The sequence below is a fragment of the Stegostoma tigrinum genome, chromosome 4 (assembly GCF_030684315.1).
Source record: "Stegostoma tigrinum isolate sSteTig4 chromosome 4, sSteTig4.hap1, whole genome shotgun sequence".
Classification (NCBI taxonomy): Eukaryota; Metazoa; Chordata; class Chondrichthyes; order Orectolobiformes; family Stegostomatidae; genus Stegostoma; species Stegostoma tigrinum.
In genome coordinates, this window is record NC_081357.1 from 69,500,108 (window position 1) to 69,517,272 (window position 17,165).

General features: G+C 41.3%; 1 protein-coding gene across 3 annotated transcripts in view; it reads left to right on the top strand.

Moving 5' to 3' along the window:
* The window catches only part of lama2 (laminin, alpha 2), a 372,371-nt gene that overhangs the window by 126,244 nt on the left and 228,962 nt on the right, over window positions 1–17,165 (top strand). For all 3 annotated transcript variants that reach the window (XM_059645398.1, XM_059645399.1, XM_059645400.1), the window contains exons 8-12: window positions 5,435–5,613; window positions 7,199–7,298; window positions 7,392–7,552; window positions 9,961–10,101; window positions 11,144–11,311. In XM_059645398.1, the coding sequence (XP_059501381.1) occupies window positions 5,435–5,613; window positions 7,199–7,298; window positions 7,392–7,552; window positions 9,961–10,101; window positions 11,144–11,311 (749 nt within the window). The remainder of the gene's footprint in view (window positions 1–5,434; window positions 5,614–7,198; window positions 7,299–7,391; window positions 7,553–9,960; window positions 10,102–11,143; window positions 11,312–17,165) is intronic.

The following is a 17,165-nucleotide window of genomic DNA, read 5'->3' on the forward strand; positions in this document are numbered from 1 at the left end:
TTAGATTGAAGAATTGAGAAATAATTAGGAAAACAACAATGAAGGATTTCTGTTAGAGCAGGTGAATATCATGTCACATAAGGTGTGTAAGAAAAGATCATAAAAAGAGGGAAATATAGCCTTGAATACAGAGAGAGAAATGAAAAGAAAGGAAAAGCAGAATTTATAAAATTATAAGAAACAAACGTGGTGAAGTGATGTAATGACGTTAGCCAGCTGGACCTCATAGAATATGAGTTCCCTAATTGGGGCAGTTGATCCAGTCCTAACAGGGAGCCCTGGCTGACAGATATAAACAGGAAAGTCAGAGGTTCTGTTCGCTCTAAGAGCGGGCTCTGGGGAAGCCGGACCAGTGTCAAGTACATTGCATATATAATTAAAGGGTGACTTGGTGATGGGATACCAGTCTCTGTGGATTTATTTCACTTGTTGTTTCATAATCCCTAACAAAAAATACAACCTGAAGGAATGAGACTCCATGGATGAACCTCAATATTTTTCTTGGCAAACCTTCATCAGGTTTTTAGGAGGGAATCATTTCTTGCTGTATTTTGTGGAAGCCCACATTAATTACCTAGCCCACTGCAATGGCATCCCTCCTATCCAATTCTTACTGACTTCTGTTCCTGGAACAATTTATCATTCACTGGATATCTGCCTTATGCCCATGCCCTCTTGTAAAGCTCTATGCTCCTGGGAAAGCTTTGGCAATTTGACATTTCCCCTCACTGGCAACACAATGGAACATTCCTCACAAAGCCACACTGCACATGGTACATTCCCTCACAGATACACTTCATTCTCTCACCCCCATTGCTGTTTAACCACCAGGTCACACAATTCATCTGTCTGCTGCTATCCCATTTAAACGCCGTCTCTCAGTCACAGCTGCCCTGTCTTCAGTCTCTATAGGACACCAGCATCTTGTCATTATCCAATAGGGTGCATCTCACACAGACAAACAATCAGAAAATTCCAGTCATTAACTTTTATTTACAGCTGCCAAAAGTGAGCAAAAACAAAACAAATAGAGGCCGCAGTTTGCCTCCACCATGCAAACATAATGAACAATGACTATTTGGCAGGCCATGATAGACTGCTGCACCCATTTCTTGTCTGCTGGAACCCAATGACAGTCAGGTCCTTTTTGGGCTTCTAGAACCCAATGGAACTGAGCTCTGTCCTCAGGCTCCTCCTCAGGAGATGGCTTCCGTTCTCCCAGTTTATCAACATATATCACAATGCCTCATTGCCCTGCTCCAATTTTGCAGAGCTCGGCACGTCAGGGTGATGCACCCCACTCTGACAAGACTGTACTCCACCAGACGAGCCCAAACAGCAGAACAGCATCTTCAGCAACTCTCTCAGAGCTCCACCATGGCCCAGGCTGAGACTCTGAAGGGGCCCAATGGATATTCCTCATTCCCTGTGGTGACCTCCTACATCTGCCTTGCTGTCTTCAGAAGACAACTCCAACCAGAATGTTATGCATGAATTTTCCTAGATGTATCACAGTACCAAAGTGGTCAAATCACAACAAACACAAGCCAGTACAAATGCACAACAGTCCAAACTTTATTCAGAAAAATGTTACAATAATTTTTAATACTAGACGTACTCTCTCTAATCTTATCTGGCCCGTTAAGATTACAAAACTTCCTTGGTCTCTTATAGAATTATGTAGTCACTGTCTCTCTGGCTGTGTTACTGGGCCTGTGAAGCTATTTTCATGCTCTCTCTCTCTCTCTCTCTCTCTCTGGATGGTTATCTGATCTCTGTCTCTTGCCATCCTGGTCTCTTTGGAAGGCCTCCAGAATATTCAAGAGAGCAGTCTCCATGTGAACCCTGTTTTTATACCTTTCTGATGGTCTTATGTAACTTTCTGTAGTTCTAGCCAATCAGGGAGACACACTTAACAGTTTGAAACATTGTCAATCATTTGGGTGGCTTGTTACTGTTTTGTTTCTTTCTGTCTGGGCCCTGCTTTATTTGGTGGATAAATTGTTGTGGGTATGTCTGGCCATGATAACTGTTGTCTTTTATGTTATGCTAATGCTATTAGTACCTGCTACTGTGTCAGGCATGTGGATCATATGATTTCAGTGTTTTATTTGGCCAATGTAGCCAGCATCCCTTGCTGTTTGGCCAAGTGAGCAATATATCTGTGTTTTTGCAGCCAAGAGGCAGCTATAACACCAAAGCAGAGTTGCTGCTGCATACCGATCCCCTACAGCATTCAAGCATTCATCGCTTATGCATCTAAGCTTATGCCCATGAGACTGACACTGATTCTGCCCATCCTGTATGTCGATCAAACTTGTTGGATTACGTAGAGAGCAACAAGGTGTGGCAATGAACAGAGCTTGCAGTGGATGCTGGCTCCACCTGGCTGCCCAGTGCTCCTCCCCATTACTCGGTCCACCTCCACCCACCCACCCCAAGAGCCTCCATATCCTTTGAATCAAGAATAAGGAAAGCAAGCAAAAACTAGCAGGGAGAATTACAAAGGACTAGGAAAATGATAAATCCTGACTGATCACTCAAGAGAATCGAAAATATAAACATTTTAAAGAAAATGTAAATCATCATTTAATCACTTCAATAATGTTTTTTCCCATATGTACATGTTCATAATAAGATTCTAAATGGATCCAAGCTAGGTAAATGAATTTGCTGCACAGATCAGCTGCGATTTGATTGAATGCTAGAACAAGCTTGAGAGGCTTTCCTGTCCTGCAGGCTTCTTCACAGTATGCCACTGCCTTCATGAACTGTTGGTGCGTGATGATCAGTGGCACATCATAAAATCTGTCCCTGATTTTCTGCCAGCTGCTGTGATGTTCAATCTGGTGTGTTCATTGTCCATTCTGCACTCGTTGGTTCAGCACAGCAAGTGCTAAGTTGACTGCTTGGAGATGATCGTTATCTCCTGCACATTTGGCTCATGACGCTATTATGAATGCAAGTTTGGCCACAAAAGTTCTATTGTAATTAGATCCAGGGGCTAACTACAGCCCTCATCTGGTATGGCATACCACTGAAGTCTTCAAACAACGGTTCAGACTCCTGCATGGCTCTAATGATTTCTTGCAATATACTTGCACGGGGAGCCCTGTTTGAATATTGTTTACTGCATGACTGATAACTTTGCTCTGCATAGCAGAGACCATTTGGAACTATATTTGGAAGTTAAGTGTCATGAGTGACAAAGAACAATGGAGCAGCAATACGTGGTTGGGATCTAGGGGTTGCTGTGGAGCTTTGGCCTCCAGCCGCTGCTTTTTGGTTGAATCGAGGAAGCTGTTGTTGAATTATTATCCGCATTCAGTTGTAACACAAGATAAATTTCATTGCCCATCAAGTTAAATGTGACAGAAAAGTGTGACAGGCAAAAAAAAACTGCGAGATGGAAATATAGCATGACATTGGAAGTGGTTATGTGTTATGGCACAGGAATTGCATGCAAAACTTCGCATTAAAATATGTGCTGTCTTATTAAAACACTCAACAATGAGTACATCTCCAATATAAAAGATGTGTGCATATATTAGAATACTGGATCAATTTCTGGTAACCAAAGCACAAAGAAATATTCACACATTAGAGGGAGAAATGAAGAAGATGATTTAAGTGAAGTTTTTAAATCTAGAAGGAGATCATTCAGAACTGATCTTAGATAACTTTGTAAATAATTGAAATGGGAAATCTAGATTATGACTACACATTGCACTTTTGAGGGCAGGACCAAAGGGTTTCAAACCCATAAAAGATAAAATTGGAACTGGTATCAGGACTATGTTTTCGATATAATACATAATTTCCGGATTGTATTGAGGAGCTAAAAGCACAAGCAAGGATTGTTTAAGAAAATATTGGATCCTATTTGGGCATTCGGTTTTCTCAGGATAGATGAAATAAGATGGAATGAAAGATCTTTTCCACTTGTGATTATGGGCTGGATTTAATACAGTCTGTTGCAGTGAGAATCCTGATGGCTAGATATACTTAGTTGAGGGAGAGCCTCTCTACCAGTCTCTGCACAGCGGCAAACCTTCCCTTGATACATAGCAGAAGAGGCTGACCCGGCATTCCTCACCACCAGCAGCAGACTGTGAATTTGGCTCATTTGTGAACAAATTGGTGCCCATTTTTCCCTGAATCAACCACGATTTAACATGGCTCAGGGATCAAATGGATTTTCTGTGCTCTTGGCATCTACCCAGCAAGTACTGTGTCTTCCCATTTGAGGAGCCTAGCATTGGACAGGGAGTTGCTGTCTATCATGACCCTGTCCCCCCACTGCTGCTCTCCTATGAATACCATCCCATGGTTGCCATCCAACATTCAGTCACATAAAAATAAAACCAAGAACTGTGGGTGCTGGCATTCTAAAATATGGGCCACTGAATTCAAAACATTAACTCTGCTTTTCTCTGCCAGACCTGCTGATTTCTTCTGTTTTTGTTTGTTTGAACTTTCCCTTGCTTTTGGTTTGAGATCCCACAATCACCTGGTGTCTCTGTTGCCAGCTGCACGCACTGGCACTTGTGGCATGGAGAAGGGACAGCATCCGACTGGATCAGTAGATCTCAGTAACCTGGGAGTTCAGTCTGAGGGAAGCTTCAGCAGTGGCCACTTAAGAGCCTGCACGGCATTTGATTCTGTCTGGCCTTCTGCGTGGAACTGATTGGGTTATTCACTAGTTCTTAAGTGGTTGAGACCCCCATCAACCCAATGGAACCTGGTCTTGCATTGTAATATTTGTCATGAAATATATATATTTTGTTAGAATTCGATTTTCTTTCAATGTAAACACGATATGCCGTGATTCTTTTCACAATTGTTAATGCAGAGGATTTCAGTCATAACAAAGCCTAAATAAAAACTGAGAGAACTGCAGCTGCTGGAAATCAAAAAGATAAAAAGAAATTTCGGGAAAAACTCAGCAGTTCTGACAGCATCTGTGGACAGAAATTAGTGTTAATGTTTCGGACCCAGTGACCCTTCTCCAGAACTAGAGATCTGAAGTTCTGAAGAAGGGTTCCTGGACTTGAAACATCAGCTCTAATTTCTCTCAATGCATGCTGCCAGACCTGCTAAGCTTTTCTGCAATTTCTGCTCTTAATAATAAAGTCTAATGTTGAAGAGAAGCACATATTTCCCAAAATGAAGGGAGGGAAGACCCAGAGATTAATAGCCTGTGATGCCATCTAGATGCACATACTTCTGACCAGACTGTTGGTAATCTTTCTGCTTTGTGCTTCTGTGTCTAATGCAGTGTTTAGAGGGAATTTATGGTCTAAGAGAAATTTCTACAAGTTGAAGCAAGGAAAATCATGCTTAATAAGTTCACCCCACTTGAATGAACAATTATATCAAGTGAAGATTTGTGACATTATTTTGTCTTATCATTTATCAAATGTTATCATTTCAGAATGTAATTGCCATGGAAAAGCTAAAGATTGCTACTATGATGAAGGCGTAGCGAACAGGAGCCAGAGTTTAAATATAAAGGGAGAGTACATTGGTGGTGGTGTCTGCATTGATTGTGTGAACAATACAACAGGGATAAACTGTGAGACCTGCATTGATGAATATTTCAGACCGGAATGGGTACGGTAACAAAGGAACTTTTTCTGCTCTGTTCTTTTTTCCCCAAATCTGAGGATTTACACAATGATCATGGTTAAACTTGCATTACAGAAACTTTTGTTTCACAACAGTACTTCTACAGGTGGAGCATCTACAAATAGTATGCAGAACTAAGTTGGAAACAGATAAAAATGGTCGTACATTTGTGATCATCATTAAATTTGTAAAATAACAGTTGGAAATGGAAATTAACAAGAAATGATTGTGTACGTTATTCAAAATGACCAATATTTAATATATTAGAGTGGAATTTTATTTAGGTTTTGAAGCTATATTTGTTTAGAAATTACCAGAATTGTGAGTACTTTAGTATTCTTTTTTTCATCTCAACGAAGTTATGGGATTGGATTCAATTCCTTTTGTTCACATTATTTCTCATTTAAAAATATAGGCAAGTTAACATCCAAGACTTGTGATGCCCATAGGGCTTTCCCATCACAAATTCATGGGCACTCACAATATTTGCCCCTTTAAATCAATGGGCAGAAATATGATGTTATGTGAACTTTCCTTATTTAAGATTATGACCCAGTATTTCCATTCCTCTTATCTCCCTATACCTCCTTTTGAGCTGCTGCTTAAGTGCAGACCACCAAAAGTCCACGTCAAGTTTTAATTGTTGTCGAAGTGTGTATGGGTCCGAAATAGATAGTGCTGGCAAAATCCACTGTGGTGATACCATATGGGATTTGTGGAAGAACAACTAAGAATCTTGAGGGAGTCATGTCTACCAACTGAGCCTTCACTATAGTCTCACTAGCAATGTATATCCTAGTTCATAGTTGCTATCATAAAATAAATGAGTATGTTAGACTATCAAATACTTTTCTTCTACCATGCTATACTAACCAGGCTCTGCAAATCCTAACTATGGTAAAATGGTGGCTACAAATGTACATACAGTGAGTAATTGCAAAGAGAGCTCATACATCATGGAATCCCGACAGTGTGAAAGCAGGCCATTCGTCCCAGCGGGTCTACATCAGCCCTCCGAGGAGCATATCACCCAGACTCATCCCCCTATCCTATCCCTCCAACCCTGCATTTCCCCTGGCTAACGCACCTAGCCTGTACGTCCCAACACACTACGGGTAACTTAGCATGGCCAATCCACCTAACCCACACACCTTTAAACTTTGGGAAGTAACCGGAGCACCCAGAAGAAACCCACACAGACACAGGCCGAATGTGCAAACTCCACTCGGACTGTCATCCAACGGTGGAATTGAACCCAGGTTCCTGGCACTGTGAGGTATCAGTGCTAGCCACTGTGCCACATCAGGAGAGTGTCACACTGGGAGCCTGTGCAGCAAACTTTGTCATATTTGCTTGCAGGATTCTGGGACAGGGAGGTCAGCGTTCTTAACATCAACTGACCCAGCCTAGCATTGGCAAAATTTGGTGGGATGGAGAGGGATGTAGTTCATTTTATGTATGAAAGTGCATTATGGTGTACAGCAGTACAAATCAAAAATTGTGATATTATGTTATAGCAAAGAAATATACACATCAATTTCCTCTATCAAGCTTTCACATCTTCCTCCAGATTTCTCCTTATGAACCGAATCCATGTTCACCTTGTTTGTGCAATCCAGTTGGGTCCTTTCATAATAAATGTATTAAGGATATCAAGCACATTGAAGGAGGTAATGTCCTTATGAAATTTATATCACATTTCTGCTTCACGATTATGTGACATATTTGGATTTTTACTTCGCAAATTCTCATTATCATTCTAGGCCTGCTTCCTGGATCTTGCCACTGCAAGCCTGGTTATGGTGGAGATAAATGTGATAGATGTGCATTTGGTTTCACTGGATTTCCAAATTGCATACCATGTAGCTGTAGTATTGATGGAAGCCTGAATGATGACCCATGCATTGGGTCATGTGTTTGCAAGGTAGTGTGTTGTTTTTCCGTAATTAAATTGGCACTTTAACGTATTTGCAAATAAAGAGAGGAAAACAGAAAATGCAGAGATTATTTCATCTAAATATCATTAACTATTCATCAGCTAAATATGTTACACGTATATGGACTTTCACAATGTTGTTGAAAGTTGAATATTCATAAAATGTAAGAATTAGTGGGTGATAAACTGAAAAGGTTGGTAAATTCTACTCTGGACAGCTTATAAATGTCATTTATGTGCGATACTTACTGTTTATTGTTTCTGTGGGATTATCTTTGGGAACATTGACTATGATAATTTCCTGCTTGATTTCTCATGCATTATTTTCAACTGCTGTGATGATGTGGGTACAAGCTAAAAATACCAACCAATGAGTTGCATTGGAGAGCCAATTTGGCACAGGTAGCATATCAGTATATGTGAGTAAGGCTTCTTTTAGGCATCCAAAGTTTCAGATTTAAAATCTATGACTTCTGTTTGTCGACTGTGATGCTGTTGCACTGAAGAAGTCAGCTGAAACATTGGATAAAATGATATGGAGATGGTGGGAGTTTTAACTGTTGGCTAGAGATCTGGCAAGACACTTGCATGTTTTTTTGGGAAGGTCCATTACAATGTTATGTCATTCAGGCTCTTGCCAGGCCAGCAGTGGGCCTTCTGCTTGGATCAAGGACCTCAGGGACGAAATTTCTGCTTGTGAAGAGCTAGTGCTGTGTCAGAGGCTGTCAGCCTTTGTGTACTCAGCAGTGTCACAGTTGAGATAACAAGGTGTAGAACCGGATGAACACAGCAAGCCAAGCTGCATCATGTCTCTTCAAACTCTCCTCCCCCTCAAATCCCACTTTGTTATGCTCTTCTTGCCATCACTCACCTGTGCATAGGTTCCTCCCTGATCCAAGGCCTTGGATAGCTGTATTACCAGCATCAGCCACCAATTCAATTGTGGCACTGAGATAGTAGGAACTGCAGATGCTGGAGAATCTAAGATAACAAGGTGTAGAGCTGGTTGAACACAGCAGGCCAAGCAGCATCATAGGAGCAGGAGAGCTGACATTTCGGGCCTAGACCCTTCTTTCTGAAGAAGGCTCTCAGCCCAAAATGTCAGCTCTCCAGCTCTCCTGCTCCTATTGGTGGCTGATGCTGGTAATACAGCTATCCGAGGCCTTGGATCAGGGAGGATCCTATGCACAGGTGAGTGATGGCAAGAAGAGCATAACAAAGTGGGATTTGAGGGGGAGGAGAGTTTGAAGGGACATGCAGCTAGTGCTGAGGGTGGCCGTCAATGGGCTCCCCTTCCCAGTGTTGGACACTTTGATCAGGTTGAATGTAGAAGTAAAATGAGATTCCTAAATAGATGTTGATTGCCTACTTGAGGGTCTGGTTGAGGAGCAGGACCACTGTTCCTATGCCATCCTTCCACTAATTTAATCTTGGTGACGATAACTCAACAGTGGGGGCCCCACTTGCTGTGCACCAGCTTCAGTAAAGGGCACACAACGTTTGGAGGGCACAAAATTCTGCCGTGGACCATGGTGAACATATCATTGTGGTCACTACCTCAGTGATTGCTTGTGAATTTAAATGACTTGTGAGAGGCTTCTGGTGTTAGATCCTATTGGCTTTAAGCAATGACTTATTTAGTTGCATGTCACTAGCCAACAGTTCAGTTTTTTAAAAATTATAACAATAGCTAAGAGGGAAATCACAGTGCATTTATTAATCCTTTTTGACCAATTATATCCCTTGTATCAATGTAGCATTTTGATTGTAATATGAGTGACACTTCAAAATTCTCTTTTGTGATAAAGGTTTATATCACTATTGTTTAGGGATTTGGATTTTAAAATTGAGGTCAAGTAGATTTTGCGTCCCCTTCTGTGAAAGTGACTGACTTGCTTTGTTTTAGTGCAGTCAGGCTTTTGGGACCGAAAAGTCTCTAGGCCTCAGAGCTGAAAAGAGGTTTTTAGACCAGCAAAACCGGAACAAGTCAGTTGACTAACATATCTTAAAGTTGAGATAGGAGTTATAGATCTCTGGCTTATATTTTATCAATGTTTCTAGGAAAAGTGTGGAATCTTAGTTTTCTTATCCCGTGTAATAAACCTTTGAGCATCTCGTGAATATGATTCACAGTAACCAAGTTGCCAAAGTAATGCTTCCGATTTATCAAGCCAAGTTTCATACTGGGTTTTGATTGTTCAATCTGTCTGTCAGAATCATGACATTGTTAAGATGGACATGTGTTATAATGTGATTTTATCAGATACAAGCAAAATGATCTGACATAAAGAATATCTCTCTTTTTATTCCTGGAACGATATGTGTATTCTACAACATGAATGACTTTTAAAATGTAATTGCAAATAGTTAACACAGTTTATGATTGCTACTTCCAGGCCAACACTGAAGGAGAAAATTGTGCTCAATGTAAAGCAGGATTCTTTAACTTGCGCTCAGAGAACTACTATGGTTGTGAAAGGTGTTTCTGTTCAGGAGTATCTAGTGACTGTGAGTGCTCTCAATGGAGATACAGTAATGTAAGTGTTATCAAGTGACAAGATAACCTTTGGCTAATATCTGTGTTTCACTGCTTTTGAGGAGTGCCGGATAACGTTTTGCTCTTCCACTAAAGTCAGAGAGTTTATCCATTAGCCATGGATTTTGGGAAATCATGGTTGCAGTACTTCTAAATTTTCCATCAATTACATGGAAAGAAAATTATTAGTGCTGTGACCAGGGCTTGCTTAGATATGTGGCTGGTAGTAATTTATCTTTGAGAAATATTGCTTTAATTTTCTCTAGACATGTTTGAAAGCATTATCACACTTCCAGTTAGGTTTGACCAATTAACTCCTATAAGGTGGGTGAACCCAATCAGAAACTCACCCTTCATCAGTGTTAGTTTGTGCTCAGTCAGCTGAAAGATATCATCTTTGGCCAATTGCTGCTGTTCCCCAAGGCGCTCTTGTGGTACAGCAGTAGTGTCCTTACATCTGAACCAGGAGATCCAGGTTCAAGTCCTACTAGTTTTAGAGTTGTGTAATAACATTCCTGAACAGGCCAAATAGGCAAGATCTTCTTCTCTTCCTTAGATATTCAGCTAAGGCTGACAAACGCACTTACTTCATCATACAAGCCTTCAATGTGCATGGCAATTGAAATCCTTTGAAAAAAACTCACATGGTTAAAAATAAAATTCAGTATCTAATTCAGCCAGTCTGCATGAAGGCATATGAGGCCTTGAATTTCCATGAGTGTGTCCTCTTTAACTTTGGAAAAGGACTGGCATAAGCAGACAGGGTACAGCTGTTGACAACAAGTTATGGCAATTTTCTGGAGGGTATGCGAGTTGGGTGAAGTGAGCACGAGGGAAGAATAAAGCCCTTGCAGAACCTCAGGACTGAGATTTTTAGAGAGATGTGTTTGATCACCATGTTATATTGTTTGTCTTTTTTTAAATTACAAATGGTCTCATGTTTGATCATGCTTACCAATGTATGCTACATTCTAGCAGTAAGATGCCTGGCCAAATTTGATATAGGGAAATAATGCATTTTTTCCTTAAATTTTGCATTTTAGGTGACTGACATGTTTGGTTGGTTCGTTACTGATTTACAAGGCACTGTAAAAATCCTCCCCAGGCATGGAGATAGACTACAGCAGGTGACCATAAATGAATATGAAGGGAGCCGGGTTTTACCTGGACAGTATTACTGGAGTGCACCAAGTGCGTATTTGGGACAAAAGGTATCTAAGTTTAAAGTTTTTCAATATTTTAAACTGTTGTTTGACTGCACCTACTCCTGCAGGTGTCATCATGGAAGTAATTGGATTCTTCCAGTCCAATAGGGCTCAGTCAAGGTTACTATGATCATCTTGCCATACTGCCATTTATATCTCTTGGCTGTGAAATTTTCTTGGAATCTCTGCTCACCTCAGCATTTTCACCATAACTCTCACTGTTCATTGTCACTCTGCTTCATCAACTTCAATTTTCCCTGTAAATCCTGCACAGTTTATATGCAAGATAACAAAGTGTGAAGCTGGATGAACACAGCAGGCCAAGCAGCATCTCAAGAGCACAAAAGCTGACGTTTCGGGCCTAGACCCTTCATCAGAGAGGGGGATGGGGAGAGGGAACTGGAATAAATAGGGAGAGGGGGGAGGCAGACCGAAGATGGATAGAGGAGAAGATAGGTGGGGAGGAGAGTATAGGTGGGCAGGTAGCAAGGGGATAGGTCAGTCCGGGGAGGACGGACAGGTCAAGGGGGCGGGATGAGGTTAGTAGGTAGGAAATGGAGGTGCGGCTAGAGGTGGGGGGAGGGGATAGGTGAGAGGAAGAACAAGTTAGGGAGGCGGGGATGAGCTAAGCTGGTTTTGGGATGCAGTGGGAGGAGGGGAAGAGCTGGGCTGGATGTGTGGTGCAGTGGGGGGAGGGGAAGAACTGGGCTGGTTTTGGGATGCAGTGGGGGAAGGGGAGATTTTGAAGCTTGTGAAGTCCACATTGATACCATTGGGCTGCAGGGCTCCCAAGCGGAATATGAGTTGCTGTTCCTGCAACCATCGGGTGGCATCATTGTGGCATTGCAGGATGCCCAGGATGGACATGTCGTCTGAGGAATGGGAGGGGGAGTGGAAATGGTTCGCGACTGGGAGGTGCAGTTGTTTATTGAAAACCCAGCGGAGGTGTTCTGCAAAGCCTCCACCCCCTTCCTATTTATTCCAGAACCCTCTCCCCATCCCCCTCTCTGATGAAGGGTCTAGGCCCGAAATGTCAGCTTTTGTGCTCCTAAGATGCTGCTTGGCCTGCTGTGTTCATCCAGCTTCACACTTTGTTATCTTGGATTCTCCAGCACCTGCAGTTCCCATCAACACTGATCACAATTTATATGCAAGTTAGCCTCACTGAGCTACTGTTGGTGTGTTTGTATGTGTGCGTGTAAGCATGTTTGTGCATGTGTGTTTTTGTATTGTGTGTGTGTGTGTGTGTGTGTGTGTGTGTGTGTGTGTGTAACCTCCAGAAAAAATACTAAGGAGACTATGCATTTAAGGAAATCCCCTGTACAATCCATAACAAAGTAAGAGGACCATGGGTGGTATGGTGGCCTACTGGTTAGCACTACTACCTCACAGCGCCAGGAACCTGGTTTTGGTTCCACCTTTGGGCAGCTGTCTGTGTAGAGTTTGCACATTCCCCTTGTGCTCCGGTTTTGTCCCACAGTCGAAGGCTGTGCTGGTTAGGTGGATTGGCCAAGGGAGGTTCAGCGTTACAGGGATAGAGAGGGGTGGAAGGGGGAGGTGGATGGTGGAATGCTGTTCGGAGGGGTAGACTTGATGTACTGAATGGCCTGTTTCGACACTCTAGGGATTCTATGATTGTCTGAAAGTTTTTCCACTGTCATTGTAATAAAAATATATTTCTTAGAATGTCAACTCTCTTATTAGAGCTTTGACTTAATTTGAAAGTGTATGAATTTCAAGTCAACCATTAGTTATGAGAATTACAACCTTGCATCTGATTCTGTGCTGTTAAGGTAGTTTTCCATAGTCTTTAAATGGTGGGTGACATTGCCTGCGTGTGTGGATCATGGAAATTTAATAAGTATAGCTAGTCATGTTATGCTAACTTGATTATATTGGCGCAGCTTCTATCATTCGTTATCCTTCAAATCCTGACATTCTGTCCTTTAAAGGTTCTGAAAAAAAACGATCGTGATTTTTCTTCACTCGAGATGTGAGCATTATTGGAAAGGCCACCATTTATTTTGCTCAGTTGCTATCTTGAATCGCGACAGTCCTTAAGGTGATACACTCGCAGTGCTGCGAGGTAGGGAGGTCTAGGAGTTATACCCAGAAATAATGAAGTAATGGTATATCTTTACACGTCAGTATGGTGAGCGATATGGGCAGGGACCTTTCATGTGATAGGGTTCCCATTTACCAGATTGCCTTTTATATTCAGCAGGTAGAAATGGAAAGAGTTTTTGCAAAGCTTTGCCAAACTGCTGCATTTTACTTTTCAGATTGTTACGGGATGATGAGAGTATTTTCAGAACTGATCAGTACCTGACACTGTGAGGTGTGAATATTACCTGCCCTTTTCAGTGTGAACATTGACCCAGGTATTGCTACATGTGGGCGCAAACAGTTTCATATCATTAGTCAGACGTTCAGTAAGTTTATTTCTGAGATAAAGGCGTCCTCTTATGAAGTAGGAAAGAGCAGGTTAGGCCTATGATCATTGGAGTTTAGAAGGATGAGAATAGAATCTAACAAACCCTTATTGAAACACATAAAATACTGAGAGGATGTGCCAGGAAAGATGTTGAATGGATGTTCTCTCTCGTAGGTTAAGTTGGGAGAAGATGGGGTGAGGTGCACAGTTTTAAAATGAGGGGTGTCCCATTTAAAATGGTATTAAGGAGCAATTTTGGTTTTGGAATTCTCTCTCATGGTGCATGTCATTGAATACATTCAAGGCTGAGTTATGCAGATTTTTAACCAACAAGAGTATAAAAGGTATCAGAGATAATGGGAACTGCAGATGCTGGAGAATTCCAAGATAATAAAATGTGAGGCTGGATGAACACAGCAGGCCAAGCAGCATCTCAGGAGCACAAAAGCTGACGTTTTGGGCCTAGACCCTTCATCAGAGAGGGGGATGGGGAGAGGGAACTGGAATAAATAGGGAGAGAGGGGGAGGCGGACCGAAGATGGAGAGTAAAGACGATAGGTGGAGAGAGTATAGGTGGGGAGGTAGGGAGGGAATAGGTCAGTCCAGGGAAGACGGACAGGTCAAGGAGGTGGGATGAGGTTAGTAGGTAGCTGGGGGTGCGGCTTGGGGTGGGAGGAAGGGATGGGTGAGAGGAAGAACCGGTTAGGGAGGCAGAGACAGGTTGGACTGGTCCAACCTGTCTCTGCCTCCCTAACCGGTTCTTCCTCTCACCCATCCCTTCCTCCCACCCCAAGCCGCACCCCCATCTACCTACTAACCTCATCCCACCTCCTTGACCTGTCCGTCTTCCCTGGACTGACCTATCCCCTCCCTACCTCCCCACCTATACTCTCTCCACCTATCTTCTTTACTCTCCATCTTCGGTCCGCCTCCCCCTCTCTCCCTATTTATTCCAGTTCCCTCTCCCCATCCCCCTCTCTGATGAAGGGTCTAGGCCCGAAACGTCAGCTTTTGTGCTCCTGAGATGCTGCTGGGCCTGCTGTGTTCATCCAGCCTCACATTTTATTATCTCAGAGTATAAAAGGTAACTGGGCATGGGCAGGTAAGTGCTGGAGAGGCATAATTAAACCAGCTGTAATCCTTTTGAATAATGGCACAAGGTTGATGGGTGAATGGACTAATCCTGTTCCTATATCCTGTTCCTATATATTACAGTCTCATGATACCAGTAGCTGAGCACAACAGCTCAATCTGTCTGCTTTGCGAAAGAACATTTTAATATGTTTAAAGACCCATCAACCCAGAGTCTTGTAGAAAATTTAAAAAGTGATGTATCTAAACTATGTTTGCCATAACACCACTGTGCTCATCAGCAATATTGTTTGTGCTACCTTCCCTCCCAAATGTTCATAAGTGGAATATTGCTGAAAGGGGAGACATTAGTGATTTTTTTTTAATCTTGCATCCATCAGGAAAACATAAGTTCAAATCATTCCAACATTTCACAATGCTAATTGGCTAAGGTATTGTCATGACAAAAAGTAATGGGGATCCTCAAAAATTCAAATCTGAGATGGTTTCCAATGCTCCTTTTTTACCCCTGTAGTATGAATTGTGATGATGATTTTAAATTTGACATTCTTGTGTTTATTCTACTAAGTGAAAGGCAAACTGCTTTGGAAGCATGCCTGTTTTGTCAGCAATGTTTATATGTTGCACAACGTGATGAATAGTTATGGGAAAAATTTTTTCTGTACACAAATTTGGGGCCTGTCATGCAGGATAGGCTGATTATGCTTCAGTATTTAAATGAATTTCCTGCTTATTCATGGGCACACTTTACTTTCTAGATATTTCACATGTTAGAAATTGATGTGCAATATTAAGTGGGCAGATACTCTGTAAAATGAGTTAAACTGATTATAAAGTGTGTCCTATAAATCCATAATAACAAGACAATAGAGAATCAATGATTTTAATTCCAGTGTACTCGTAAGAGACTGAACTGGGAATGCGTTTGGGGAGTGAAGAACTTTGCAGAAACTTGAAGATTTTCGTGTCTAATTAAGTCAGAAGAATTTTCATGTTCAATTCATCATGGAAATCATGACTAATTAACCATAAATTGAATTAATTAAGTCAACTTACTGCATCTAGTTCATAAGTCATTTACTTTTCTGAGTCATGTCAAGAAATAATGACTTTTTTTCAGAAAAAGTATGACATGTTTGAGCATGTTTATTTTCATATGATTATGTTAAAGATGATATATTAGCTACTTAAAGCCTGTCATTAAATAATACAAAATGATAGATAGTAATCAAGAAGAAAAAATAACTCACTTCATATGGGAATAGCACTGCAGCAGTAATGATTTTGTTTTGTTTGATATTTCCAGGAAGGGGCAACAAATTTGTCTGCAAATATTAATGTTCCTTTTTGGAATGTAAGGGAGTTATCATTCACATTCATGTGGCTCACAGACCGCGATTAATATTTTATAAATTAGCTTAAAATTGGAAATGTAATGACTGAGAGCAAGCCAATTCATAGTGAGAGACCATAGCAATTATATATATGTATATATATATATATATATATATATACTGTCCCTTGGATGAGTAGCAACCTATTATCTGTAATAGGCTATTATGATGATAAATAACCTATCTTTGAGATTCTAGCTTCATGCACACACCAGTAGTTTTACCCAAACCTAGAACATTAGCTATCATCTTTAGATTGACGAGAATGACAGCAGTGTGTGGCATGTCTGCATGGTTAGCTGCAGACATTTACTTTTATCTGACTGAATACATTTAATGCAATCCACTTGAAAAATGCAAAATGTCCCTTTCAGAGCAACTCCCAACCCATCATTTCACAAAACATTCTTTTCATCGAAACCTAAAGGACACCTCACTGAGTGTCTGATTTGCTACTGAGTTAAAATTAAACTTAAAAGCTTGCTGTGCTTTAAAAAAGATACTTGGTCTATATACACAGTCTCCACTGCTTGTGCCATGCACAGTTATCACAAGTAGCTCCCTAAAGCAGGAAAATGGAGCTGACCAAATGACATTTCTGCTGAAGCAATTGCAATTTCAAGATGCTGTTTATTACTTATAAGCCTGTCTATGGCATAATATTTTTCGTTTGACAGGCTTCACAGCTTTAATAATTGCAGAATTTAACCTCTTGTCCCAGATTTGGACACAGCATGATGGTTTGGTTTTCTTATTTTGCTGGTTTCCTCTCCCGCTGTTCTTTCAGTTGGATCAAAGGTCAGCTTCACATGAGAGAGCCAATCAAGCATCTCAAAGAAGCACAACATTAGAGAACAGAGATAGCTCAAAGGTCAAATAATCAGCTGACCAAAAGCTGAGTGCAATGCAGCAGTAGCTTCACTTATGAATGCCCACATCA